Source organism: Elephas maximus, chromosome 2, assembly GCF_024166365.1.
Source record: "Elephas maximus indicus isolate mEleMax1 chromosome 2, mEleMax1 primary haplotype, whole genome shotgun sequence".
In the NCBI taxonomy this organism is placed as follows: domain Eukaryota; kingdom Metazoa; phylum Chordata; class Mammalia; order Proboscidea; family Elephantidae; genus Elephas; species Elephas maximus.
This window is the reverse complement of record NC_064820.1, coordinates 126,259,685-126,286,630: the sequence shown is the minus strand read 5'-3', so window position 1 is coordinate 126,286,630 and position 26,946 is coordinate 126,259,685. Positions and strand designations below refer to the sequence as shown.

The 26,946-nt window shown below is 37.6% G+C and overlaps 2 protein-coding genes across 3 annotated transcripts in view; both read left to right on the top strand.

The window, feature by feature from the left end:
- The window catches only part of LOC126066830 (translation initiation factor IF-2-like), a 69,491-nt gene extending 65,474 nt beyond the window's left edge, over positions 1 to 4,017 (top strand). The window contains exon 2 of the mRNA XM_049868225.1: positions 3,908 to 4,017. Within this exon, the coding sequence (XP_049724182.1) occupies positions 3,908 to 3,921 (14 nt within the window). The 3' untranslated portion in view covers positions 3,922 to 4,017. The remainder of the gene's footprint in view (positions 1 to 3,907) is intronic.
- Positions 4,018 to 4,032: 15 nt separating this feature from the next.
- CDC42SE2 (CDC42 small effector 2) overlaps positions 4,033 to 26,946 on the top strand; it is a 35,250-nt gene continuing 12,336 nt past the window's right edge. For both annotated transcript variants that reach the window (XM_049873114.1, XM_049873106.1), the window contains exon 1: positions 4,033 to 4,252. In XM_049873114.1, the coding sequence (XP_049729071.1) occupies positions 4,199 to 4,252 (54 nt within the window). In that variant the 5' untranslated portion in view covers positions 4,033 to 4,198. The remainder of the gene's footprint in view (positions 4,253 to 26,946) is intronic.

Sequence of the window (26,946 nt, the reverse complement as noted above, 5' to 3'; positions counted from 1 at the left end):
CTTTATTAGGCTCATGTGTCTAAAAGTTAGTGAAGTGTTAGCAGTACCATAGATATTTTGTTTCAAAGCCTAAATTCTAAATTTTGATTCAGTTTTAAACAAACTGAGCATGCTCGATACCTGAACTGACTTCCAAGTATTTCAGATTAAAAAAAAAAAATTAGAAAGTAATTATCTGGCAAAAGAGATTCCCCCACTGTCCTATTTTTCAAATCAAGGCTTTATTATTATTTCTCTGGAGTTGACCTAAAAGCAACTTTATTTAATGTAGGTAGGAGTTTGGAACATAACTTCTTTAAATTATCCGTAGCAAAACTGTTCACACAGGTAGAAAGCTGTATCTGTAACATTTAATTTTGGTGGAGGAAGTGAGAAGGAGGGGAACTGATTGGTGTTGGTGAATATTGTGATTGGAGAAACCGTCTCAGATAATGCCACTCCACTTATCTCTCATGCCCATGTCATTTATAAGAGACTGGGCTTTTAATTTAAGGACGCTCTGCCAGTCACTAGCTAAGTGGCCTTAGATAATTCGCTTCAAGCTATTTGGCTTTAGTGTCCTCATTTTTAAAATAAGTCCCATGATGTTATCTTTAAGGTCTATTGCATTTCTAAAATCCTATGAATTTGTGAGTCTGTGAAATACTGTCTTGTGCTGTAGACCGGTCTGACCCCTTATTTATGTGTGGAATGTGCTGAGCTGTGTATAAAAGCCAACTTTAGTTGTTGATGTTACTGAAAAGTGACACTTCCTTTGTTATCTTAAAATTAAAACCGAAAGAAGTCTAAGGTTTTTAAAATGGATATGTTTTAGGCAACTTTTAATTTGAGAAATGAGTATTTATTATTAGTGCCAGCATTGAAATATTTTGTGAAGAATTCAGTACTTCTCTAAAGATGTTTATTTATAAATCTGTTTCAAATATGTACACTTGAAAAAAATTAAAGGAGTTGGTTTAGAAAAAGCAAGAAGATAGAAAATGTATTGGCATCACTTCCAAGGTATGTTTGAAATATTTTAAGGTGTATATATTAACAAAAACCCATCGAGTAGCAAACACCCGCTTGGTTTGAAAACACATTTCAGAAATATATAATAAAAGCTGTATATCCTTTCTGTTTTGCCTCCAAAAATAGTTATACAAATTATTGTACTTTAAGCAGTCATCCTTCAACCAAACATTTAAGAAACAGGAAGTATTGTGAATGTCATTCCCAAAGTAGTACATGGAAGTACTTCTTCATAAAATTCATAAAATAAGAAATAGCTTCATTCTAAATCAGAAGGAAAGTTGAATTGGGAAAATATTGGAATGGTAAAATAAAGCATTATTATGGGTTGTAAAGTAGAAAGCCATTTATTAATTTTAAGTGTTCAACAGAAGGAAGCAGTTTAAAAGAAAAGAAAAAGAAAATACAAGACCTCCCAGTGTAAAGTTAGTATATGACTCTGGTTTCTGGCAAAGGCGACTTATAAATAAAAAGCAAATTGCCCACTTGTATAGTAAATGAGAAAATATGAATACCTGAGCAATAGATTTGAAAACATCAGTAGCTCCATATCTGATTTTGCTACTACAATAGTGATGAGCATAAAGAATTTTCAGTTTCAGACAAGGACGTATTTGTTTTTGTAGAATCAGGTAAAAGAGATTTAGTTTCACATAGCTGTTTTAAAAAAAAAAATACTGTGTTTCCACTGAGAGTTTACACAGCAAATTGGTTCCCATTTAACGATTTCTACACAAATTATTCAGTGACATTGATTACATTTTTCACTGTGTTGACATTCTTATTAATTCCGTCTGGTTGTCACATGACTTCTTAATGGCCAAGGCCTTTGATTCAGAGTGGAGTTAAACTTGTTAAATAGCAACTCAGAAATAATGTTCATGATACTGTGAATTTGACTCTTTCTTTTCATATTTTTACTAAGAGGTTTAGTTGGAGGAACAAGTGAAATGTACTCCTTTTGAACTTATAAACCTGCACAGTATTTACTCATTCAGTGGACAAAGAGTGCCACTTTCTTGGCTTAGAGTTTGGGTGGGATAGGAAATGTTCATCCTGACTGCTTGAAAATAAATATTCCAGGTTCTGAATTTTAACTGTGGCAAGAATGTCAATTTTCTTTCTTCAGCCTTCCTCCTTGAATGTATGCTTAAGTCTTAACATGTTATTTCCTGTGGTATGTTAAAGCACCTGTTATCTGGTAGAATCAGAGTTCTAAATTTGTGCTTTATTGCTACCCAGATTTTGTGACATTGAATATATATATATTTACCCTCATCGAAGATCTTCATCTATACAAATACAGAAATAACGGCCTTCCCTATCTTACTACTTTTAGAGTCACAGTTTCGGACAATAATTAAAAGCCAAAGGGATAAATTTTCTTCCACTTAAGATGTTCAGGTTCTGTGATCTTATAATCTGGTTATCATTAATTTGCATTTGGCATAGCTTATAAATGTATGAAGGAGCCCTGGTGGCACAGTGGCTAAGAGTTCTGCTGCCAACCAAAAGGTCAATGGTTTGAACCCACAAGCTGCTCTTGTGGAAAAAGACATGGCAGCCTACTTCTGTAAAGATTTACAGCCTTGGAAACCCCTTGGGACAGATCTACTCTGCCCTATAGGGTTGCTATGAGTTGGAATCTGCTTGATGGCAATGGGTATAAATGTATGAAGCCTCTTTCAAAAATTTATAAACATATAGTTTGTATGTTTCATTTCACTACTTGGGGCAAAAATGTTACATTTCTTTGAATAATCAAATTAATATATCCTTGGTCTCTGATCTTTTCATTTCAAGGATGTTTTTTCTTCACTTTCCCTACCACCTTATGTTTCTTAACTTTATATCCAATCTTACAAACGTTGTCTATACTTGTTGACTCTACTTCTTTCCTTTCACTCCTTATCTCACTGTAATCTACCTATACTATTTCATTAAAACTGCTGTAACCAAGGTCACCAAGTATCTATTTGCTGCAAAATCTAATAAACAGTTCTCAGTCTTTGCTGTCTCATTGACAGTTAACACTGCTGACCACTTCCTCATTGAAACAGGCTTCATTGACACATTTAACTGGTTTTCCTTCTCCCTTTCTTTCTGGTAATATCCAAACCTCCTTTACAGACTTTTCTTTCTCTACTCATTATTTAAATGTTGCTGTGTCTCAGAGATCTCTCTCTCTCTTAGGCCGTCCTTGCTTCTCATGAAATTGCTTTCCCTCGGTAGTGAACATTCATTGCTTCAATTAAAATCTGCTAACGATTCCAAGGCTTCTCCTAGGCTTTAGGGTTATATACCCAGCTTTCTACTGGACGTATTCATTTGACTGTTGTATTAGGCTGCAGTTGATAGAAACCCAGTTCATAGTAGTTCCAGGTCAAAAAGGGAGAAACATTGACTCACAAAACCAAACCTCCAGTGGACAGGTGAAATGGACCTTACGGATGACTGGGATCAGAAATTCTTATCATCTGGACTTCCTTTTTTGTCTCAGCTTGTCGGCATTGTTATCTCAGAACCATCATCTCTTTGAGGTGTGGAACATGATTTTCTTTTGTCAGCCTTAAGGATGGCAGCTTGGTAGTCAGGAAGAAAAGAGGTGGATACTGATTGGCTTGGCTTGGTTGGCTGGAGTGGGATATACTCCACATACTCTTTCCTGTGGTAGTGATGGTAATGGTCTGCTTTCACTGTTGTGTCCCTAGCACATAACAGTCAAGGTGATCAAAAAATATTTGTTGAATGAACATCATTTGTTAAAATCTTGATTTTTTTCCCCCAGTGTTTACTTCTTTGAATAATGTTTACTCTTAATTTTATTCCAGGTTTTGGAAATAAAAGCCTCCAACGATAAGTAAAGTAACTTTTTTTTGTTTTTCTTTTTTTCTAGACTACCAGTTATAGGTCCTGGGTCAAGACACCAATTTTTATGCCTTCCTGGTGGTTCAGAAACAAGTCTGTGTAGAACCAGAAGCACAGAAAGGAGAACAGTGTTTTTCTTTATTAAATTGACTGCATAAGATACTTGACTTCCGGGAACAATAACACAGCAAAGTAATAAAATTATTATTTTGACGTCATTGGACATTCATCCATCATATTGAGGAACGTACTTTGTGGCGCTTCCTGAGTTGAGATTTGGAGTTTTCATTGGTGCTCATTTATACCTGGGACTATAAGCATGAGTGAATTCTGGTTGTGTTTCAACTGCTGTATTGCAGAACAGCCTCAGCCCGTAAGTATGAAGTAATATGTGTACATATGGGGTGGAGGGCTTATTAAATATACTGCTCCTTCTCAATCTGAGACTTAGGACTTTGGGAGTAATTACAGACAGTTCTATGAAATGTCACGGATTGTCCAGTGAAACTCTGAACCTCTGGTTAAAAAGGAAAAAATTGACGTTTTCTGCGTAAATATTGTATGTCAGTAACTGCGCTAGACCACTGTACATGACTAACAATGTTGCGTTCTACCAAATAGACAGCTTTTGGACAGTGAAAAGGAAAGGAGATGGTAACCTGAGGAGAAATAGCTAAGTCAGCCTTGGAAACCAATGGGGTGGAAGATCTGGCAGCCAGATTGCCCTCACATCCTTCTCAGCTTATTGTCTCATTTTCCTCACAGCTGTTCTCTGAGGAAGAAATCATTCTCCATGTTTTTAGTTGAAACAGATTCAGGTTTTTGCCCAAGGTCGTGTAGATAGTAAGTGGTCTTGGCTGCCGCCTTCTTGGGACATACCCCATTTTGTGCCTTAATCTATGCATGTATGTTACCTCTACTAAAGTCCTGCCCTCCAACCCAGCAAATTTCTATTGTCTTTTATGATGCCTAGGTCAAATGTCGCCTCTGTAAAATCTTGCTGGACTTTCCGTTGACTTAGATAATACTTCACCTGTATTCCCACAGACCCTATAGGACAGAGTAGAACTGCCCCGTCGTAGAGCTTAGTTCATTTTATTATTATAGCATAGGACCCCTTGAATAGTAAACAACTTGATTATTCAACATTTTCTCCCATGATATTTTGAATTCTTTAGGGGTTATAACCGTATTTATCTTTGTATCCTCAGGATCAAGTATAACATCTTGAAGAATGTAGATACTTGGGATGGGTAGATGGTTATTCTGTTTTGTTTATATTTGTAATAACATAAAAGGAAGAATGAGGCTTAAATTTAAAAATGTAATTGCACACATAATGTATGAATGAATTTTTATTACAAGAATTCATGCAGGATAGACAAAAGAAAAAATGAAAGTCGTCTTTTTGTCCTCTTCTTGCAGTTTCACTGCTCCCCAGGTGAAATCACATTTAGAATTTGGTATATATTCCTAGAGACATCACTCAGTGAATTCATATGTATTGTATATAATTTCGATGTTATATATATTTTTCTGTCACTTGCACTTAACAGTGTCTCATTATTTCATGCTTAAATGTAAATCTATTTGCATCATTATTTCTAAAGTCTTCATAGCATTCATGATCTAAATATGCCATAACTGATTTTTCTGTTGATGGTCATAATTTATATACACACTATCATTTAATTTGTACTCAATTAGTAGTGAGGTTAAGCATCTTTTTATATATTTAGTGTAAACTCGTACCTTTTTTCATTGATTTGCCTGCTGATAGTTTCACCATTTTTTGTGTGTTAGTCTATTTTGCAGCTCTGTGTATATATTATGACTAATAACCCTTTGTTATAGATGTTTATCTCAGTTTATCAACTTGTTTTTTTAAAACTTTCTGAATTCTTTCATCATATACAAGTTTTCCTTAAGGAGATCTTCACCACCGCAATATTCTAAAGACCTACCATTCTATTTTCTTACACTACTTTTATCATTCTATTTTTCACATTTAGCTCTTTTGATGCATGTGGAATGGAAATTGACTATTTGTGTGATGTAAGGTAGGAGTTTTTTCATGCTCATCAGCTGTTTGAAGACACTTTATGGTCACTCAGTCTTTTTATTAGTGATTTGAAATGTCACCTTTATTATATACTACATTTTCACATATTTAAGGATCCGTTTCTAAAATCTGTTCCATTGGTACACCTGTTTACCCTGTGCCTATACCATACTGTTTTGATTGCTGCAGTTACAGCATATGTTTTGCTGTTTCATAAGGGGAGTCTGTTTCATAGCTCTCTTTTTGAACTGTGTTGAGAATTAATATTGTCGTTAGATAGGTCCTTGTTATGTTATTCTGTATATCTTTTGCCTTGTATGAGATATATCATAACGCATGTTTTAATCCTATAGGTGTTTACTTTGGGATGGCAGTAAATTTCAAGAATAATTAGGGTGAGAATTGACAGCTTTACAATTTTGAGTAATCTCATTGAGAAACATGGCGTATGTCTTCATTTGTACAGATCTTTTCATATTCTTTTAGTAAAGTTTTAAAATTTTATCACCAAAGTTTTGCACATTTCTTGTTAGTTTCATTCTAAATATTTTATGGATTTTTATTGCTATCCTAATTGGAATGCTATTTTTCTGTTACATTTCCTAATTGGTTAGTATATAACAAACTTTTTTTATATGTTAACTTTGTAACCAGTCACCTTACTGAGCACTTTGATTAGTTTAAGTTATTTAGTTGAAACTTTCATAAATTTTTAAAAATTTTTATTGTGCTTTAAGGGAAAGTTTACAAGTCAGTCTGTTATACAAAACTTTATGTATACCTTGCTATATACTCCAAACTTTTATAGTTTCTGAATACCTCCAAATAGTGAAAATTTTATAGTGTTTTTCTGATATTGAAACCTTTTGTACTTTTGCTATCTTACTGTATTTACCTAGTGTAAGGTTGAATAGTGTTATTAATGGTTCTTTGCTTATCCTGACATTTAATGGGAAAGGTGGTAACCTATTTAAGCATGAAATCAATGTATGTGTGTTTGAGTGAGTATTCTTTAAGACATCATATACCTTTAAATTAGTATAAATAATGTATAATCTGTATTACCAAGAATTACATTTTTAACGATGTTTTAAAAGATTATGGAATACTCAAGTCATATTTCCAGATTTATTTATTGCCAGTACTCACAGTGTATTTTAGAGCAAATCCTATTCATATATATGGTATAGGCATGCTCACCAATAGCTTAAATAGAAAGGCCTAGATTATGAATTTAAATAGCATAAGAAGCATAAGGCTTGGGTTGTAAATATGGGACACTAGAAATGTACTTTCTCCTACTCAAAAAACTTTCTACTTGAGTTTTTTGCATACAACATTTAACAAGTCAGTATTGTATTACTATTTAATGACACATTTATGTGAAATATACAAAAAATAGGCATCAATTTCTTAGTCTTTTTGACTTGCTTAAAAAAAAAAAAATCACACAAAACTTAAACAGGGCCATGAGGCCACTGTAATGGAAAAACAGCTTGCTTGTTGGCTTCCGGAAAACACATTTAAAGGATGCACTGATAGTTTTATGTATCCTTACATTCCATAAAAACATATCCTTGCAGTTCTGTTAGTCAAGACTGCCTTATTTGAAAGCTGCTTGGTCATCTCCAAAGTTTTCTTTTCTTTTCTAAAAGTATTTACTGAAACAAAGTGCTGTGAGCCAACCCTCCCACTCATTCTTTACCACCCCCTGTTCTTCACATTCCATGTATGAAAAAGGAGCAACCCAATATTGGGAAGAAAATATAGTGCATTCTTCTGAGCCAGTAGCATAAGATTCATATTTTTCTCTTCCTACTCCTTCATTTTAACACAGTACAATACACAGTATAATAGAGTCTCAAATTTTTGAGCCGTGGTAATCAAAACTTTTTAATTGACTGTAGTTTAAATGCTGTAGTCTGTAACGGTAGTTATATTGAAGATAAAACAATTACCATGGTAGCTACATTGAAACCCAGGTGAAAAAAAAAAATGTGTGTCAGGTGTTTATAGGACTAGTGAACTCTTTACCTACTTAGTTCTTCAGAGTACTGGTGAACTTCTAAGGTATCCTTTAAAACAATGAACATTGATTTATTTAAAAAAAAAAAAAAAACAACTTTCAGACTACAGATCTTCCCCCATTTAATATTTCCTTCACACGACACTGTTTTGTTGTAATGCTACTTGTCTGTGAGATTTTTTTTTTTTTTTTTAGTTAGACATTTAAGTGCATAATCACCATATACTGGTGCATATAACCACACTTTGGTATTCCTACAGTGAGCCCCAGGTACTGATGAAATGCTAGTGAGCAAAACAGACATCTCTGGCCTCGTGGCTGTCTAGTGGAAGAAGTATTTAGTGAACAAATAAATCTGTAACATGTCAGGTGACAAGTGCTATATGGAAGAAAAAAGCAGGATAAGAGGATAGAGAATGGTACTGGAGATATGGGGTATTAATTTAAATAGGTGTTGAGAGAAGGCCTCTCTGATGAAATGACATTTAAGCAAGGAAATGAGGGAATGAGCCACACAAATGCCTAAAGAATGGTGCTTTAGTCAGAGAGAATAGAGAGTATAGAGGCTCTGAAATGTAGTGTGCATCATGTACGTGAGAGGAGCAGCAAAGAAGGTAATGTGGCTATGAGCCATGGGGAAAGTGGTAGAAAATGAGGCCAGACAGGTAGCCAAGGACCAGGTCACGTGTGGCCTTCTAGGCTTTGAAAAGACTTTGGTTTTTATTCTCTGTGAAATGGGAACCCATTGAATGGCTTTGAGCAAAATGATGTGATCTGACTTATTTTTTTAAAAAAAATTATTGTGTAGCGAATAGGTAATAGGGGAGAAAGGGTAGAAAGAAGTACAGAAGACAGGAGGCAATAGCAGTAAACCAAGTGGAAGAACGTTTTTTTTCAGTGCTTTGAGCGTTACTGTACGCCAGTGAGCCCCTTACTCCATTCTGCATATTCATCCAGTTAGTCCTCAGCTGTCTGAAATTGAGTGTGTAGTTGTTCTGCTGTAAGTTTGTTTATTTCCTGGAGGGGCTTTTCTTTCTGCCATTTTTGTTGTTGTTCTGATACACAGTTTTAACTCATAAGTTTTTTTCCAATTGCTGTCAAGTCGATTCTGCCTCATGGTGACTGTGTGTGTCAGAGTAGAACTGTGCTCAGTAGGGTTTTTTTTTTTTTTTTTTTTTATTGAGCTTCAAGTGAACATTTACAAATCAAGTCAGTCTGTCACATATAAGTTAATATACACCTTACTCCTTACTCCCACTTGCTCTCCCCCTAATGAGTCAGCCCTTCCAGTCTCTCCTTTCTATGCTCAGTAGGGTTTTTAATGGCTGATTTTTTAGAAGTAGATTGCCAAGCTTTTCTTCCAAGGCTCCTCTATGTGGACTCAAACTTCCAACCTTTTGTTAGTAGCCAAACACATTAACCGCTTGCACCAACCAGGGCACTTAACCTCATAATATTGAGGGGAAGTGTGTGCAGGTGACAGTACTAGACCTGTCACGAGGAAACAAAGAACATCATGCTTGGTGTTTTAGAGGATTCAAAGCTTCTTCAAGGGAAATGTTGAGGAAATGGGGTGGGTTTGGGGAGGATAGTGTTTTAGGGATCAGTAGACAGACCTTAGACATTCTGAAAAGCATCAAAACCATTACAGGAGCCTGAGAGGATGAACCAACAACTCCTTGAAAGGTGGCTGGAAGAAACACTAGCGGAGGGCATTCCATGGTTTCAGAGGGTTTATGTGAAACAGAAGAACCAGTGCTCTTGTGTGGTGGACCTTCTCATGCACTGTACTGTAATGACCTCAGATGGCACAGATTCCTTAAAACTTCCGTTTTTTAGGAACACCATCCCTTACCCTAAATGAAGTGCGAGTTACGCTAGAAGTGTCATCTATTTGTCTTTTTTTTTTTTTTAAGCACAAATGTACGTGCTCTTGGTTTAATTTCACACAAAATCATTCTGTATAACTACAAATATCATTTTTAACTATCTCAAAACCTCTGATTAAATAAATTTACATAATAGAAATATAAAATTATCCTTATGAGTTGAGAAATGAGGAATATCCTCCCTACTTTTTAGAAAGGCATCGTAGAGGACTGATTCAAATACTGTATTTGTATTACTAAGTCTAGAAATTTCTAAGGTGGTTTTATGTATTTGAACTGCCTGCCCTGCTTTCAGCGCCCTCACCAAGTGTCATTTTCAGTGGTCAGTGGCTTGGGGTGTGGTGGATGGTGTTCCTGTACCTCTGCGTCTCCTGTAGGGTACCAATGGAGAAAGTTTGAATTTGTCTGTGTATACTTGAAGACAAACCAGAGAGTTTCATGGCAAAACTGTGGAGTTCAGAGACGTTGGTGTTTCAACACTGGTGTTTTGTGCCCATAACTAGTCAGAAACTGGTTCATGTCCATTGCATTCAGTGGGGGGATGGGGTATACAGTTTAGAAGGTAGCAAAAAAGCATTTCTTCTCAGAAACTGGAGTTTTTTGTTTTTTTAATAACTTTCCTTACACACCAGAGAGGAAATTTTGCTTTAATGCTTTTCTTAAATTGATCGTTATTCAGTTTAGATTGGAGTTTTATACTGTATACCTCAAGATTAGCAAGCCATTTTTAGCAAACCATGTGGTGGTTGCAGTTCTTTGTCACTTAAAATGTGATGTCAACAAAAAGAAGCAGCAATAATTCATTAGTATTTAAAACAAAAATTTAAATCCTTTAAAACTGTGTAATATTTGTTAAATACAAAAATATAAAGCATGTGTAATGATGCACACCAATAAAGAAATGTAAACTGCCACAGATGTCCTATTGATAGTCAGATGTCCTCTTAATGGTTTTTAGTTTTTTTTCTATTACAGATTCTGCTGCGCATTCTTGTATTTATCTTTTGGTATATACATGTGTTCTAGTAGTTCAGGATATATACCTAGAAGTGAAAAAGTTGAGTTGGGGTGTGGGCGTGATCAGCTTTTTGAGATACCGCCATATTGTTTTGCGAAGTGATAATCGCTCCCACAGCAGTGTGGGAGAGCTCCAGCTCCAAAACGTCTTCATCAGTGCCTGATGTTTTCAGACTGTTTGACTTTTTCCAATTGTTAGGTAAAATGGGATTTCATGGTCTTAATTTGTTTTTGTTTTCCCCCGATTGCTAAAAATATTAACCATTTCTTACTGTGTTTATTGCACGATATGGTTTCCTTTTCTGTGAAAGACATGCCTATTCATGTCTTTTTCCCATTATTCTATTTCTTATTTATTCATAGGCATTCCTTTAATGTCTGATTACAAATCACCTGTCAATTGTGTTACACTGTGTTCTCCCAGGTTGCTGCCTATCCTTTCACTCCCTTTTGTATTGTCTTTATGATGAATAGAAGTAACTAATACTTATGTAATCAAATTTAACAAACATTACCTTCTTGGTGTATTATTTTGTGTTTTGTTCAAGAATATTTTCTTACCTCATGATCGTAAGGATGTTCACCCACATTTCCTTATAAAAGCGGAATAATTTCGCTCTTCACATGGAAGCCTGGAATTGATTTTTGAGAAGGGAGCTAATATTTTTTTCCATATGAGGAACCCCTTGTCCCCAAACCGTTTGCTAAATATTCTTTCCTTTTCCCACTGGTATGCAGTGACACCTCTTTCATATATAGGTTTCCATATGTATGAGTCACATTTTAGGTTCTATTAGATCATCTGTCCATCATCATGCCAGTTCCACGGAATCTTTCATTTGCTTTATATTGTCCTGATATCTATCCGCAGGGCAGTTCCCTTATTCTTTGTTCTTTTGCAGTTTTTTTTTTTTTTTGGTCAGTTTTAGTCCTTGGGTCTTCTGTATAAGGTTTAGAATTAGTTTTGTCAGCTTTTCCAGAAGACCTGTTGGGATTTGGATAATATTGCATTACATCTGTTAAACCCATTGCCATCGAGTTGATTCCGACCCATAGCGACCCTACAGGACAGGGTAGAACTGCCCCACAGTTTCCAAGGAGTGCCTGGTGGATTTGAACTGCTGACCTTTTGGTTAGCAGCCATAGCACTTAACCACTACGCCACTAGGGTTTCTATCACACCTGTAGACAATGAGTATTCCCATTCATGAAAGTGGTATATGTCTTCATGTTTTGGGACTTCTCTAGTGTTTTTCCATAAAGGCTGTTTTAACTTTTTATTCTGAATATTTTTAAACATATTCAAAAGTAGACACTAGTATAATGAATTCCACGTACCCATCTCTCTTCAGTAATTTCCAGTTCTTTTCTAGTCTGGTTTATCTTAGTCCACCCACTTTCTTTCTCGTATTATTTTGAAGCCAAATCCCAGGCATTCTGTTGTTTTATCCATAAATATTTCATTACTTATCCCTAAAAGATAAAGACACTTATTTAACATAAACACAATGCTATTATTGAACCAAAAAATGAATAACTGAAAAGGGTTTCTTGCATGTAAATGTAAATAATTACTAATAAATAATAATGAAGCAACTGTTATTCAAGTTAAGAAATAGGACATTGCCAGCACTCCAGAAGCCCCAGTGTCCTTTCCAGTTCCACCCCTGCTGCAACACTTGGAGGGAACTTCTATCCAGATTGTTACGGCAGTCCCTTGTCTGTGGTAGTTCATGATTTTTTACCACCCGTATAAGTATTCTTAATATAGTTTAGTTTGTCTGTTTTACCTTTAAGCGAACGGAGTCCTACTGGATGTAATTTTTGTGTTTTGCTTCGTTTATTCAGTATTGTATTTGTAAGATTGATCCATATTGATGCAGGTAACTGAACTTCATTTTTATTCTGTTTAACATTCTGTTGCATGACTATATTATGTTTCTCTGTTATAGTCTTTTTGGAAATTTGGGTTGTTACCAGTATGGAACTGTTACAAACAATGCCTTTTTGTGCATTCATGTATGTGTAGTCTGGTGAGCGGGTATGAAGTCTTTCCAGGGTGTATTCCTAGGATACTGGCTCTAAAATGTAAGGACATTCAGCTTTACCATGGAAGGTAAATTATTTCTAATTTGGTATAACCAGTTTACATTCCTGCCAGCAGTTTGAGTATTCTATTGCTGCGTATCCTTGTCCTGGTATTTTCAGACTTGGAAATTTTTATCAACCTGAGAGGAACATATGGCATCTCTTTGAGGATTTTGTCTTGCACTGCTTGCATTTTAATACAGTGAGAGTGAAAAATAACTTGACTTTTTGACTATTACGTTGTAAACCTCAGAATTACGTAAATCAGAGATTTTTTAAAATAAAATCCCCAATTCAGCTCTTCCATACTCTTGTTTATCAGAAAATTTTGTTTGTGTTAAGATCAAATCTTTCAGAGTACAGAAAAAGATACATTTATCTAAAATGAAGCAGATTAGGACATTACACTGTAGTATCTTTCATTCTTGTATTTAATTTCAAGTTTGGTCAAGCATTAATCCAATTCAGTGTTTTCTACTTATTCTGTTTCTAGGAAATCTTAAACAGAAATAAATGCAGTCTATATCCACCAAGCATCAATGTCAATCTATATGCTAAATATTGGTAAAGCTTAATATATAAAAAAGATGAAAAATAAAAATAGAAGTGCTGGTGTTTCCTCCCAAACCCCAGCAGATCATTTTGAGTGCACTGGAGTGAACATGGAGCCCTGGCTGTGCAGTGGTTAAGAGCTCGGCTGCTAACCAAAAGGTCAGCAGTTCAAATCCACGAGCCACTCCTTGGAAACCCTATGGCCAGTTCTATACTGCCCGATAGGGTCACTGTGAGTCGGAATTGACTCGATGGCAACGGATTTTTAATGGGGATGAACATATCCCACTTTGCAGACCATTCAACTACAAGAACAAGTCAGAGCATGGAGCTCTGCAGTTCAGAAACAGATCTTTATTATAATAAAAAGTTAATTACCACTAAAAGGAAATGAAAAGAAACTCAGGAAAAAAATTGTTAATAGAAAGAAAAAAAAAAAACCAACATTGTGATCAAATACTGTGTGTGTAAAATCTCAAAAGGCCCAATTTTAATTTTTCTGTGTCCATGAGATAATACTGTAGATGCTCTTAAAGAAAATGTTTCTCAGTTAGGAGGGCATGTTACATGAAGTCAGTGTGAGCTCCTATTAACTCACAGCTTATCCTGAAACATTTCTTAAAAGATCTATTGTTTCAAGTCATCTGACCACAACTGGGAGATTGTTTATTTAGAAAATAGTCTTCAGTTGTGAGTTCTGTCATTTGTGTAAATGGTGTGAAAGTCTGCATGTTTTCATAAGGTAGTGAATTCGTAAAATGGCTAAAATAAAGGCATGTGGAGAACAGCAATAGCGTGAAGCCAGCATGAAGTTTTGTTTTTACTGACTTTTGGAGTTTATAAACCTAGAAACAGCAAAAATGTCTAGAGTTAGTGTGGATTGTGTTCTGATTCTACATGATCTTGGAATATACAAATAGGAAAGAAGATTTTTAGTTTCACTAAAAATGTTCTTGTTATTTTTAATCAGTAACAGGCAAGTATAATAAATTATACATTATTGTAGAAGAATAAAATGTTTATGCAAATTTTATGTAGCCTGTAACTGAAGAGAAGTTAGAATTTAAATAATTACCTTAGGCTTAGTACTATAGCAGTATTTGTGAAGACTGTAGTATATTGAAAGGATCCCTGGTGGCACAGTGGTTAAGCACTCGGCTGCCAACCAAAAGGCTGGCGGTTTGAACCTACCAGCCGCTACGCAGAGCAAAGATATGGCAGGTGCTTTCCTGAAGATTACACGCTTGGAAACACTATGAGGCAGTTATTTTCTCTCCTTTAGAATCGACTTGACAGCAGTAGTTTTGTGTGTTTTTGTTTTTTGTGGGGGGGGGTGTATAGTATATGGAAAGAAGCTCTGGTGGCACAATGGTTAAGTGATTGGCTGCTAACCAAAAGATTGGCTCCATGGAAGAAGATACCTGATAATCTGCTCCCATAAAGATTAAAGGCCAGGAAACCCTATGGGGCAGCTCTGCCCTGTCATAGAGGGTTGCTGTGAGTCAGAATCTACTGAATAGCACACACGAACAACAATGTGTTTTGGAAATTTTACCCCAATTGAGATGAATACTCATCCTAGATGTGAAGTTGAATTATGAGACCATGCAAATATACACCACTAGCTAGGAGGCAGTTCAAACCTACCCGGTTCATCCCACCAGGTGGTAGAGAGGTCTGGCGATCTGTTTTCATTAAGATTACAGCCAAGAAAACCCTATGGAACAGTTCTGCCTGTAACATACAGGGTTGCCATTAGTTGGAATTGACTCCAGCCGGTTTGGCTTGTTTTGGGTTTTTTTTGCATGTGTGTTTATTTTGATGAAACCAGCCATAGTTCGGTATTTTAAAAGGCTCTCTTGCCACCAAGGAGCCCTGGTGGGACAGCGGTTCAGAACTACGGCTGCTAACCAGAAATACCAGCAGTTCAAATCCAATAGCTGCTCCTTGGAAACGCTGTGGGGCAGTTCTACTTTGTCCTATAGGGTCACCATGAGTTGGAATCACCTAGGACGGCAACAGGCTTTTTTGTTGCATTCCTTCTGAAGGCTCAGGCTTCCTTTTCCCAGCTATCTGAAACAAGCAAACAAGATAATCAAACCAGTTGCCATCGAGTCTGTTCCGACTCATGGCGACCTCACGTGTTTCCAAGTAGAACTGCACTCCTAGGGTTTTCAGTGGCTGTGACCTTTTGAAAGTAGATCGCCAGGCCTTTCTTCCAAGATGCTTCTGGGTGGATTCAACCACTCACCTTTCAGTTAAAAGCCTAACACTTAACCATTTTCACCATCCAAGGACTTCTAGCTTCCTAGAAGCCGTCTTTTCCAGTTTCTAGAGGCCCCCTCCATTTCTTGTCTTGTGGCCCCATTTCCCATTTTCAAAGCCAGTAGCATAGCATCTTCATATCTCTCTTTGATGCTGCCTCTCCTACCTCCACTTACAAGGACACTTGTGATTACGTTGGGCCCACTTGGATAATCCAGGGCAGTCTCCCAATTTCAAGGTTAGTTGAATAACAACCTCAATTCCCTTTTACCATAAAGAAAACATACAGCTTCTGTGAATTAGGATATGGACATCTTTGTAGTCCATTAGTGTGCTACCATATCAGGCCTTGGTTTTCTTCATCTATCACGTGAAGAAAGCTATTATTTTCTACTTACCTTTGTACATACATACTTGTTGCCATTGAGTTGATTCCAACTCCTCTAAGAAGTTGAATAATACATTATCAAACTCTGAACAGGAGAGCCAAGTATTGAACCTTGAAGAGTAACTCTTTATAGATGCTAATGTAGGCCATCATACTACCTCATTTTCTTGTACAGTGTACATACACACACCCGTATATATACTTAAAGTTTATAGAAATAATCTTATGGTGGCAGAAATCTCTAATGTAAAGGCTTTGACATTCAAAGCAAAAGCATTGAAAAATGTCATTATTAGAAAAGCTGTTTCAGATTTTTTTTTTAACCTATTTTATACTTCAGTTTTTATACTTGGAATATGTGACTTAAACCAGATGCTGACTTCAAATAGAAGGAGTAGAAGAGCTCCTGTGTTCGCTTCAGGTTTCTCACTGAGAGATGAGAACAGCTAGTTCCTTTGGTTTTGCTTTTAGCAATTTTGCCCTCACAAAGGTCACTGTAAACTTGCTTAGAGATTCCTTTTACAAACAAATTTTGGGGCCTCCTGCAAACTTCTGATCTGTCACCAGCTGTGAAATTGATCCTGAGTGGGAAGAGGTTAGTTATCTGCTAAACCCAAAGGGTAACCTATAGACAGCACTACACCTAAGATTGGATTTTAAATGCTGTTACCAGCAAACTTCATATTTATTTATAAATACTTCCAACATGAAATACCTTGCCTTTGTGTACTTCAAGATAATTCTCTGATTGTAACTGTAGTTGGTTGGCTTGATTTCTCTGTAGTATAGCAGTGGCTCCTTAACTAAACTCTTTCACCTGAGGGCCACTACTGACTGACATTCCAGTGAGTTGAACCAAGCTCTGGAAGCCAGACAAGTAGAATTAACATTAGTTGTTCCCACAGTAGAAGATACAGCAAAAGTCCATATACTGGAAAATGTAATTTTCTGTAAGTTTGAATCTAAATATGAGAATTTGGAATCTATGCTTAGGGTTGTAGGTTGGTGGACAACCTATCAAAAAAATCATATGGTTGGGGTCAGAAAAGGGTGATAACCCCAAAGGAAACGAAGGAGGCTGCTGTTTCCTATGCAGAAGAAAACAGCATATGTCCACTATAAAATTTATGCATAATTATGCAGGAAGACAAATGAAATCTCAGTTGGTCAGTTTGAGTATCTTGACTAAACTAAAAAAGCAAACCCGTTGCTGTCAAGTCAATTCCGACTTACAGCGACCCGGTAGGACAGTAGAACTGCCGCCTAGGGTTTCCAAGGAGCTCCTGGTGGATTCAAACTGCAGACCTTGCTGTTAGTAGCTGAGCTCTTCACCACTGCGCCACCAGGGCTCCATGTCTTGACTACTCTGGTAAAAATGTTAATGCTACCTCGAATCTGTAAGTCTGAAATGCCCTAAATTACTGTTTAGATATTAAAAAGGAAAAAAGTTGAAGTAAATATATCAACACAAACCAGTAAGATAAATTAAAAATAGAAATTGCACAGTCCTTTATCTTTTAGTAATTGATAGTTTTGAATGCTGAAAGTTGAATCTCTTTATGAGATACTGAAATAAACCTCGAAGCTGTTTTACACCCCATTGATAGAATGACCAGAGTGAAAAAGTCAAACTTGACCAGAGATCTGATGGCTTGTTCTACGCCTTCAGCAGAGTTTCTGTGAAACCAGGGTCTGTAAGCCCTTAGCTCCAGTTATCTTTTGACTTCTGTGCCATATTAAGTGAATTTGGTATGAAAGATAAAGAGCGAGAGATAGAGACTTCTGTTTTATCTCATGCAGTTGATTTGTATAGTCTCGCCACCCTCCCACCCAGAAGCTAGGGGTGCTTAGAAGAGATGGGCTATGTCTTGTTGGGAGCACTGTATCAGAGCTCATTAAATACATGTTGATTGATTGATTTGTGATAAATTCCTCCAATGAATCACTTTGTATTTTTTGTCATGGCAATAATGCCTTTTTTTCCAAGGTTACTTCTTTATTTCTAATGATTTTTTTTTTTAACTCTTCTTCCTCTATTTTAATATGTTTTGCTTACTATTTGTGCAGGGTAGAATAGTGTAACTTAAAATGTTACCTTCAAAGTTGGTCCTAGTCAACACTAAAATTGTTTATGGACACAGATGGGAGATGGGGGTTTAGCAGCTCAAGGCATCATTGGTATCTGTAAATAAATATAGATGACATCAAAACCCCATTGTAATCTTCCTGGTGTGCTTAGGATTTATCAAATCATCCTTGGGATAAAACCATGACTCACACTTGAAGTGTGTTGTGAAAACTTGGTTGGGCCCTAGAGGTAAAGAATGAAAATGGTGAGAAGAAGGTCGTAGGAAGGAATGATGAACAAGTTGGAGTTTATTTCACTGTCTCCAGTCTGTGAGTTAGGAATAGGCTCTTCTTTTTTTGACAAAAGACTGTTGATTAAAAAAAATCTTTTTTAATGAGAGCTACATTGTACGGCGACTTGGTTGTTCTAGAGTCCTTTCGTTTTTAATGAGAAAAACCAACCTAATGGCTTCCTGAAAAAGCTAAAACACATAAAAACTATAAAACTTTATTCAGGTAATGCAGTGGGTGAACACAGGTAATATAAGGCAGTGGGTGAACACAGGTAATATATAGGCAGACATGGGGTGAGAGTTTGCCAGGGGCACTCAGATTTGAAGGGAATATTAAACATCGAAAACTGCTATGCAGGATTCTGGTAAATGAGTTAATGAATTTAAAGTGCCTAGAACTGTGCCCGGCATGTAGTAAGCACTCATTATTACGACCTGTCTACTTGCTAAATGTTCAGCTGGTGGTCTTTAGAGCAGTGTTTCTAAACCATCATACCTTAAGTATCACTTGGAAACTTGTTAGACATGCCGATTCCCGGCTTGCCCCAGACCTCTCCTGGATCTGAAACTGAGAGGAGCCCAGCAGCCTGTGTTTTAACAACCCCCCAGGGATTGTGACACACACTGAGATTGAGAACCACTGCTTTAGAGAGTCCACCCAAGATAGTCACTAGGACGGTGACTACAGTTGAAACTACTCTGTGGATGCCGTTACTGTAAAGCAGGAAAAATAAAACCATTAGGTAAATAATTTTTAAGCAGAAATACAAGATCCATTAGAATTTGGCATTACATTTTTGACAACTTCCATACATACTGTAATAGGTCATAATGGATAAGACAAACAGTTTTTGGAGAACTGAGCTGGCATTGTCTTTTAAAAGGCCTTTTATTCATTCAGCAGACATTTATTGTCTATTATGTGTCAGGCATAGCTACTGTCATAGAAGGACTCATAGGAAAATCTGTAAGCAGGTAAATTGTAATACAATATTGTAAGTGCTGTAACTGAAATATGAACCGCGTACTGTGAATGCTTAGACCAGGGAATATCCAGCAACCTGAACACAAAAGGTCACATTTGAGCCAGGTTTTAAAGAATGAATGGACCAGATGGGAAGAAATTTGAAGGGGGTGGGGGGGGGGGGCATTTCATGAAGTTTGTTGACATTATTACCCTCAAAGATGTTATTTTCAGTTTTAGTGAAGATCCACCAGGAAATCCTTTCGTTTTACTACAGAAAAGCATTCAAATCCACTTTTATATTATTATAGCTTTTGTGAGTTTTTTTTTTTTTTTTCGGTCTTGTGAACTGGGCAGATAACAGGCAACTCAGGAGTGTAGCTCATGTGCACAGCGAATCCCTGTCAGTGGCCTCGTAGAAAAAAAAAAATGACCATTTGTTTTAGAAATGCCAGGTGCCTAATTACACTGTCAATATTTTTTTAAAGAATAATGACTTATTTCAGAGGCTCCCAAACTGTTTTTGGTGCCCTTAACACTTCAGTAATGTTTTCACAACGTCCCTAGGCCAGGAGAAATATTTTACAGTTTTGCTTATTAACTAAAGCCCAAACAATTTAATAATTATGTATGCCCTAACAACTTAGTTGCCATTTGAAAAAATAGTATACATGAATTGAAAGGAAAAACACTATTGTTACTTCACTCTTAACTAACCACAGTTACTGGGAGATGTGTGTGCCTGCTGGGCATGGCACATCTTCTCTAACCTGGAAATAAGATCGAGCACCACCACCTCTTTTCCGCTTCCATATTCACTTGTGCACAGTGCTTGGCTTTTTTTTTTTTTTTTTTTTCACAGCAACTGCTTAGAATGCAAAGAAGGAAGTAGTAAAAGATGAGACTGGAGAGGTAGACAGGACTTCATATGCTGTGGAGTGTTTGAATTTATCTGAATGTTTTGAAAGCCATTGAGGGATTTCTAACTGGTCAGTGCCGTGATTGTATTTTGGAAAAGTATATCTAGACCACAGGGCAAAGAATATTGATGGGGGAAGAAGGTTGTAAAACGAAGCAAATATGTTAGGAGGCTGCCTCTGGCCTTAATGAGCAGCGGTGGGGCCTGAAAAAGGCTGTGGCAGTGAAGTGGGGTGGACAGTGGGAAGTGGTGGAATCCATGGGACAGGGTGCTGATTAGATGTGATAGTAAGAGGGAGAGGTGAGGGCACCCCACAGATCTGTGACCTGAAGTACTAGTAAAAGTGTCGTTTACCAAAATAGGGAATTAATGCAATAGCCAAGAATGAGTTGCAGAAGTAAGATTATGCACTTGGTTTTGGACGTAGGAAGCCTGAGTATCCTCGAGGGGTTGGTTCAAGAAAGGGCACAGAACTCAATGAGGTACAGAGGAAGTTCTCTGGTGACCTCAGGAGATTTTGTTTTTAATAAAGAGCTATTCCTCTAGATGTCATTAGGCACAGATGAAACACTTAGATTTGCTGCAGTTCTGTCACTACCGTCCCGAGACTGACTGGCCAGAGGGGAGAGGAAAGCAGAGCTGAGGGCACTTCAGAGAAATGGAGCAAAGCTGTGAGCTCTGCAGAATACTCTGCCACTTGACTCTAACTATTTGTGGTGGTGGTGGTTGTGCTCTTAGGTTGTTTTATTTTCAAAGCAGCAGGTAATGTATGTGCATGAATGGCAGATATGAATAACAGTGACAAAGGAAATTGATAGCCATATGTTAATGTGGTGGTGGCATAGTGGTTAAGAGCTACAGCTTATAAACAAAAGGTCTGTAGTTCGAATCCACCAGCCGCTCCTTGGAAACCCTACTCTGTCCTATAAGGTCGCTATGAGTTGGAATCGATGGCAGCAGGTTTGGGTGTATGTTAATGTGGTAGCTTTTTTTTTTTTTTTTTCTTCTCATTGTACTTTAGATGAAGGTTTACAGAACAAACTAGCTTCTGATTAAACAATTAGTGCACAGTTTTGTGACGTTGGTTGCTAACCCCATGACATGTCAACACTCTCCCCTTCTTGACCTTGGGTTTCCTATTACCAGCTTTCCTGTCCCCTCCTGCCTTCTCATCCTTGCACCTGGGCTGGTGTGCCTCTTTAGTTTTGTTTCATTGGCTTGTCATATAGTATGTACTTTGGTTTCTCTTACTCAGCAGAATTATTTTGAGATTTGTCCATGTTATAGCATGTATCAATAATACACTCCTTTTCGTTGCTCAGCAAGGACTCAAAAAAGATAGCCATACCCAAAAATAAATAAATAAGTCCTTATCATCATCTAATACCCAGTCTGTTTTTCGATTTCCTTATTGTCCCATACATGTGTTTTTAATAGCTGGTTTGTTTAGATCAGGATGCAAACACAGTCCCCACAGTAGCAACACCTTGGAAATTAACCTTTTAATCTCTTCTTGTATCTCCTCCAGATTGTTGGTTCATGACCTTTAATAATGATTTCATCTTAATGGGGCAAATATGTAGAATTGTCATGGGAAGAGACTTTTTCCCTAATCCCTTCCACCCTAATGCCTTGTTCATCCTTGCACTCCCCATTCAGTCTCTGCCCTTACACACAGGAACAGCTGATATTTTAAGGATGGCAAGAATTATTCAGATGTTGACAGTTTGAATAAAGTTCCCTATAAAGGATAAAATATGTTTCCAGGAAAAACGGTGACTCTTTTTGCTACTGACAAAGGTTAATATGTATCACAGCCCAGTGCACCACTTCCTGTTTTTCTTTGCAGAGGCCTCACTTTGGAATTCCCCTGTGCCCATGATTTAACTCTTGTCTCTATCTTGTATTATTAATACAGCATACCAAAAAAGTGAACTTTTTTTTAAGTGTCCACATTATGCCTGAAAAATGTTGTGTTTTTTATTTTAAAGCATTTCATTAGCCTTAGGATCTAGGTGTTCTATTCACTAAGGATAGAGGGGTCTAATGAGCATTCAGCCTTGTTCTGGGTCTCGTCTTTCCCACCTCCTCTGGAACCTTGTAATGTTGATTAGCCTCTTGTTTTCTTTACCTTGAGTTTCTCCTCTTTTATTGGACCTTTTCCATCAAAATTTAATTATGATCAAGTATCATCCCTCTTAAAGGAAAGAAAATCAATCTGTCCTCATTTCTTCTCCCTTCAGCTACCTCCCTGTCTGCTCCATGTCCAGAAGGCCAGACTTCTATGTTTGATGTCTCTGTTTCTTCACCTCCCGGCCACTCCTCAGATCCCGCTAATGTGTTTTCCACTCCTACTGCTCCTCTGACCACTGCCCTCCATGTTGCTGAGTCCATGAACGTGTGTCAGTCTTTATCCTAATTGACCGCACACCAGCTGTCCGGTCTGTTGCCTGTTTGCTCCTTAACACTTTCAGGAGGACACTCCAGATCTTCCTCCTAACTTTCCAGGCTCTTCCTTTGCAGCCTCCTTTGGTGGCTTATTCTTCCTCACCCAACCTTGGAAACTTAGCGTTCCTCTATACCCTTTTCTGCTTAGGAAATCTCATTAATTCCTATGGCCTTGTTTTGCTGGTAGTGTCGATTTCTTATCTCCAATTTATTCTCTTTCAGAACTCAATATGCATATATTCAGTATTAGATAACCTCAGATTCAGCATGTCTAAAATGAAATCTTTCATCTCCCTAAAACTGTGTCCTTTCCTCCAGTATTATCTAACACAGTGAATTGTACAGACCCCACTTCTTTCTTTAGTAGCCAAATACAGTCAACAACCAGATGCTGTTGATTTTATCCACTGAACACCTCTTGACTCTGTCCACCTCTTTCCATCTCTGCTACTTGAAAAAAACAGATTACCTAATCTTTTTTTACCTGTATTTCTATACTGACTTCTCCTTTTGTCCCCTTCCAGTAGGCTAACCTTTTTCACATTTTTAATCATGTCATTCCCCTGCTTTAAAAGCCTTTCAGTGATTTCTCGTTGCTCTTGAGAGGATGTACACTCAGTCCTTTACTTTATATACAAAGCCTGTGCAGCCTGCTTCTTGCCTCCCTCCCTGCTTCAACTTAAGGTCTCTGTACCCCTTCCTGTGCAGCACAGTTGCCTCAGCTCCTGGACAGCCATGAATGAAGGATGGTTAGGTTAGATGGCACAAAGAACCTTCAGTACTGAAGGGAAAGTCTGACTCCAAATTCAGTAAAGGTCATACTGAAAAATATCACTACTTTCAGATATGTTACTAAACATGATCATTATAATAGAAGTAAGCTGAAGTCTTCCCATCCTTTGCTTTTTAGTATGAGAGTATCATCTTTTGAACCCATTTAGTTATCTGCTTTTTTAAATTCTCCTTCACTAATTGGAATAAGTGTTTGTTATATTATTATTAAGGAGCCCTGGTGATGCAGTGGTTAAGCGCTTGGCTGCTAACCGAAAGGTTGGTGGTTCAAACCCACCAGCCACTCCATGGAAGAAAAGACCTGGTAATCTGCTCCGGTAAAAATGACAGCCTGGGAAACCCCATGGGGCAGTTCTGCTCTGTCCGAAGGTGTCGCTCGAAGTTGGAATTGACTCAGCAGCACACAACAACCTATTATTATATGAGCGTATGTTAATATCCGTCTTTCACGGGCCTATCGATGTATATAGACAGCTGAATAAACAGGTGAAATCCATTCGTTCAAGGATTGTCTCGATGAAATGGGTGGTGGCTTGAGTGCACTGTGGCGCCTCCTCTCCGAACACTGCCTTGCAGCAGCTTGACTGTTAGTTAATGTGCATATGTGGGCAAAGTATAGCCTTTGCTAATCCGTACACAGACCCCTGAGGCTTCTGGAGGACAAGATGCAGATTCAGACGTGTTAGAATTTGCTCCTGTGTGTTCCCAGGGCAAGGGAGAATCAAGATTCCAGTGGCCTGGAAGTAGGCCTGATTCTTTAAGGTACACTAGCCCCTTGCCTGCTTGCAAGGACCCTCGTGCTGAGCCATGGCCTGTCTGTGCACCAGGAGCACAAGGCCTTGGGAAAACTGCAGTCATGCAGGGCCCGCTGTCCAGTGGAACTTAACTGCTGTCATTATTATTTAACGGAGAGGCCTACCCCTCTCTGTTCACATGTGGAGTGTGCCAAGAAACTTGAAGCCTTCCTGTCTACCTTCAGTCAAGTGGCTTACTGAGGAAGAAACCTCAACAATTTGTCCTGTCTGGGTGCTGAGAAAATTCACATCCTCTGATAGCAAAGATAGATTTGGGTGTGTCTGGACAAACAAATAGCTTCCTAATAAGGCAGATTTAAAGGAAATATAACAGAGTATGTAATCAAGGAAAAGAAGGGTGTAACTACTGTTATCATTTCTTTTCCTACCTTAGTCCTAGAAAAGAGAATCTGGAATTGCTTCTTAAGGCTCATTGAGGGAATTATGCTGTGTCATCCCAGAAGAAAATAGAGTGAAAGGGAATTACGTTGAATGGAGTAGGTAGAAATAGACAGACTGGAAGTTTGGGGGAGAATGAGAAAGAAGGTGGAGAGACCAGTGCTCTACTGCCATGCAGTGCCCTAGGTTAAAGGCAGCCCATGGGCTGACAAGCCTGCAGTTATGGGCAGGGAGTCTTTGTGCGGGCACCTCTGAGAGCACCTGACACAGCAATATGCAAGAAAAAAAAAAAGGCAGGAAACCAGCACATCGTAAAGAAAGTAGGAACGTTAAAGACGATATACAAGGGATCTGAGCCTTCACTTGATTCTTGTACCATCGTTTTAACCTGAAATGTTTATATGATCCCACAGAGCAGGGCCCCAAAAGACACAGAATTTCCAGTCAGCCATTCAGGAAGGGGCTTGAAGTAACGTAATGTTACAGATTATGGTTCATATAGTAGACAGTTTTAAGAGAAGAAAATGAAAACCTATAATATATTCTCAAAGAGATACTCTTGCTGTATGCTCTGGTAACAAAGAAAGGAGCTGAAGTGGAACCATAATTGGCAAAATTCTGTGACACTGCTGGACAAAACCACTGAGAGTGGGCTTCAGCAAACCTGTCTGTTCATGAATGGGCCACATCCAGCCTGCCACCTGTTTGCTTGTTTGTTTTTTTGGTACTTGTGTGTGTGTGGTAAAAATATATATTATAAAACATTTGCCAGTTCAGTTTTTATTGTACAGTTTAGTGACATTGATTACATTCTGCCACCTGCCTTTGTCAGTAAATTTTGACTGTCACACAGCCACTGTCATTCGATTATGTATTGTCTGTGGCTGTTCCACACTACAACAGCAGAGTTGAGTAAGTTACAACAGAGACCATATGGCCTGCAAACCAAAAATATATACTGTGTGGTCTTTAAGAAAAAGTTTGTGGACCCCTGAAGATCAAGTGGACTTACTTTCCAATACAATGAAATTATAAAGAGAAATAAAAATACAAGAAATCCCTGGGTGGCACAACCAGTTAAGCTCTCAACTACTAACTGAAAGGCTTGCAGGTCGAACCCAGCCGGAGGCACCTCAGAAGAAAGGCCTGGTGATATGCTTCTGAAAGGTCACAGCCTTGAAAACCCTATGGGGCAGTTCTCTATACATGGAATAGCTATAATTTGGAATAGAGTCAATGGCAACTGGTTTTTACCGATAAGAATATAGATGGTATTAACGTACATATGACGTACATATAATAAATATCCAGATGTCCATATAACAGGAACTTCAGGAATAGCAAACAAAAAGGACCACACTGAGTAATAGCCATGAAAAAATAGAAGAAAACAACTAAGATGTAGAAAAACTTGTGTTTTCAGCTAGAAAGGTATCCCTATGTGCCATACAGAATTACTGGAAAGAAAAATCAGCAGACTTAAAGGCAGCCCAGAGTCATCACTGAACTTGAAGAATCAAGAAAATAAATATTTCACAGAAAAAACATCAGGCTTGCTTTTGGCTTCTGATGTGCAACAAAGCTAGAAGACTAAAAGAATGTATACTAACCCCGAGGAAAAAAATGACTGCGATCCTAAAATCTTTATCCCCAAGTCTGATACGATGTCAGAGCAAAAGAAAGTTTTTTAAAATGTTCCAGTAGCTTACCCTCTTTGATCCTTTCTAAACCAATTCTTTAAGGAAGAAATAACAAAATTAAATTTAATCAGAAGAAAGATCTTCAGGTGTGGGAGGAATATGAAGCCGTGGTAAACAATGAATCAGGTTAAATTAATAGATAAGTCTAAATGATGACACCATGCTTATGAATTAGAGTTTCTTTAAATAGAGCAGATTGTAAGAATAATAGCTTGAAAGGAAGATTCAAATGACAAACAAAATCTGGAAGTGGAGGTGGGGCAGAGTAAAGACCAAAGTGGTGCCAAGGGTCTCAGTTTGGCAGTTGTAGGAGGTAGGCTGGGAGTGGAGAGGCATATTTTGGTAGAGGTATATGTTTGAGTTAACATACGTTAAAATTATGTAGACTGTTCTCAGTACCGCCA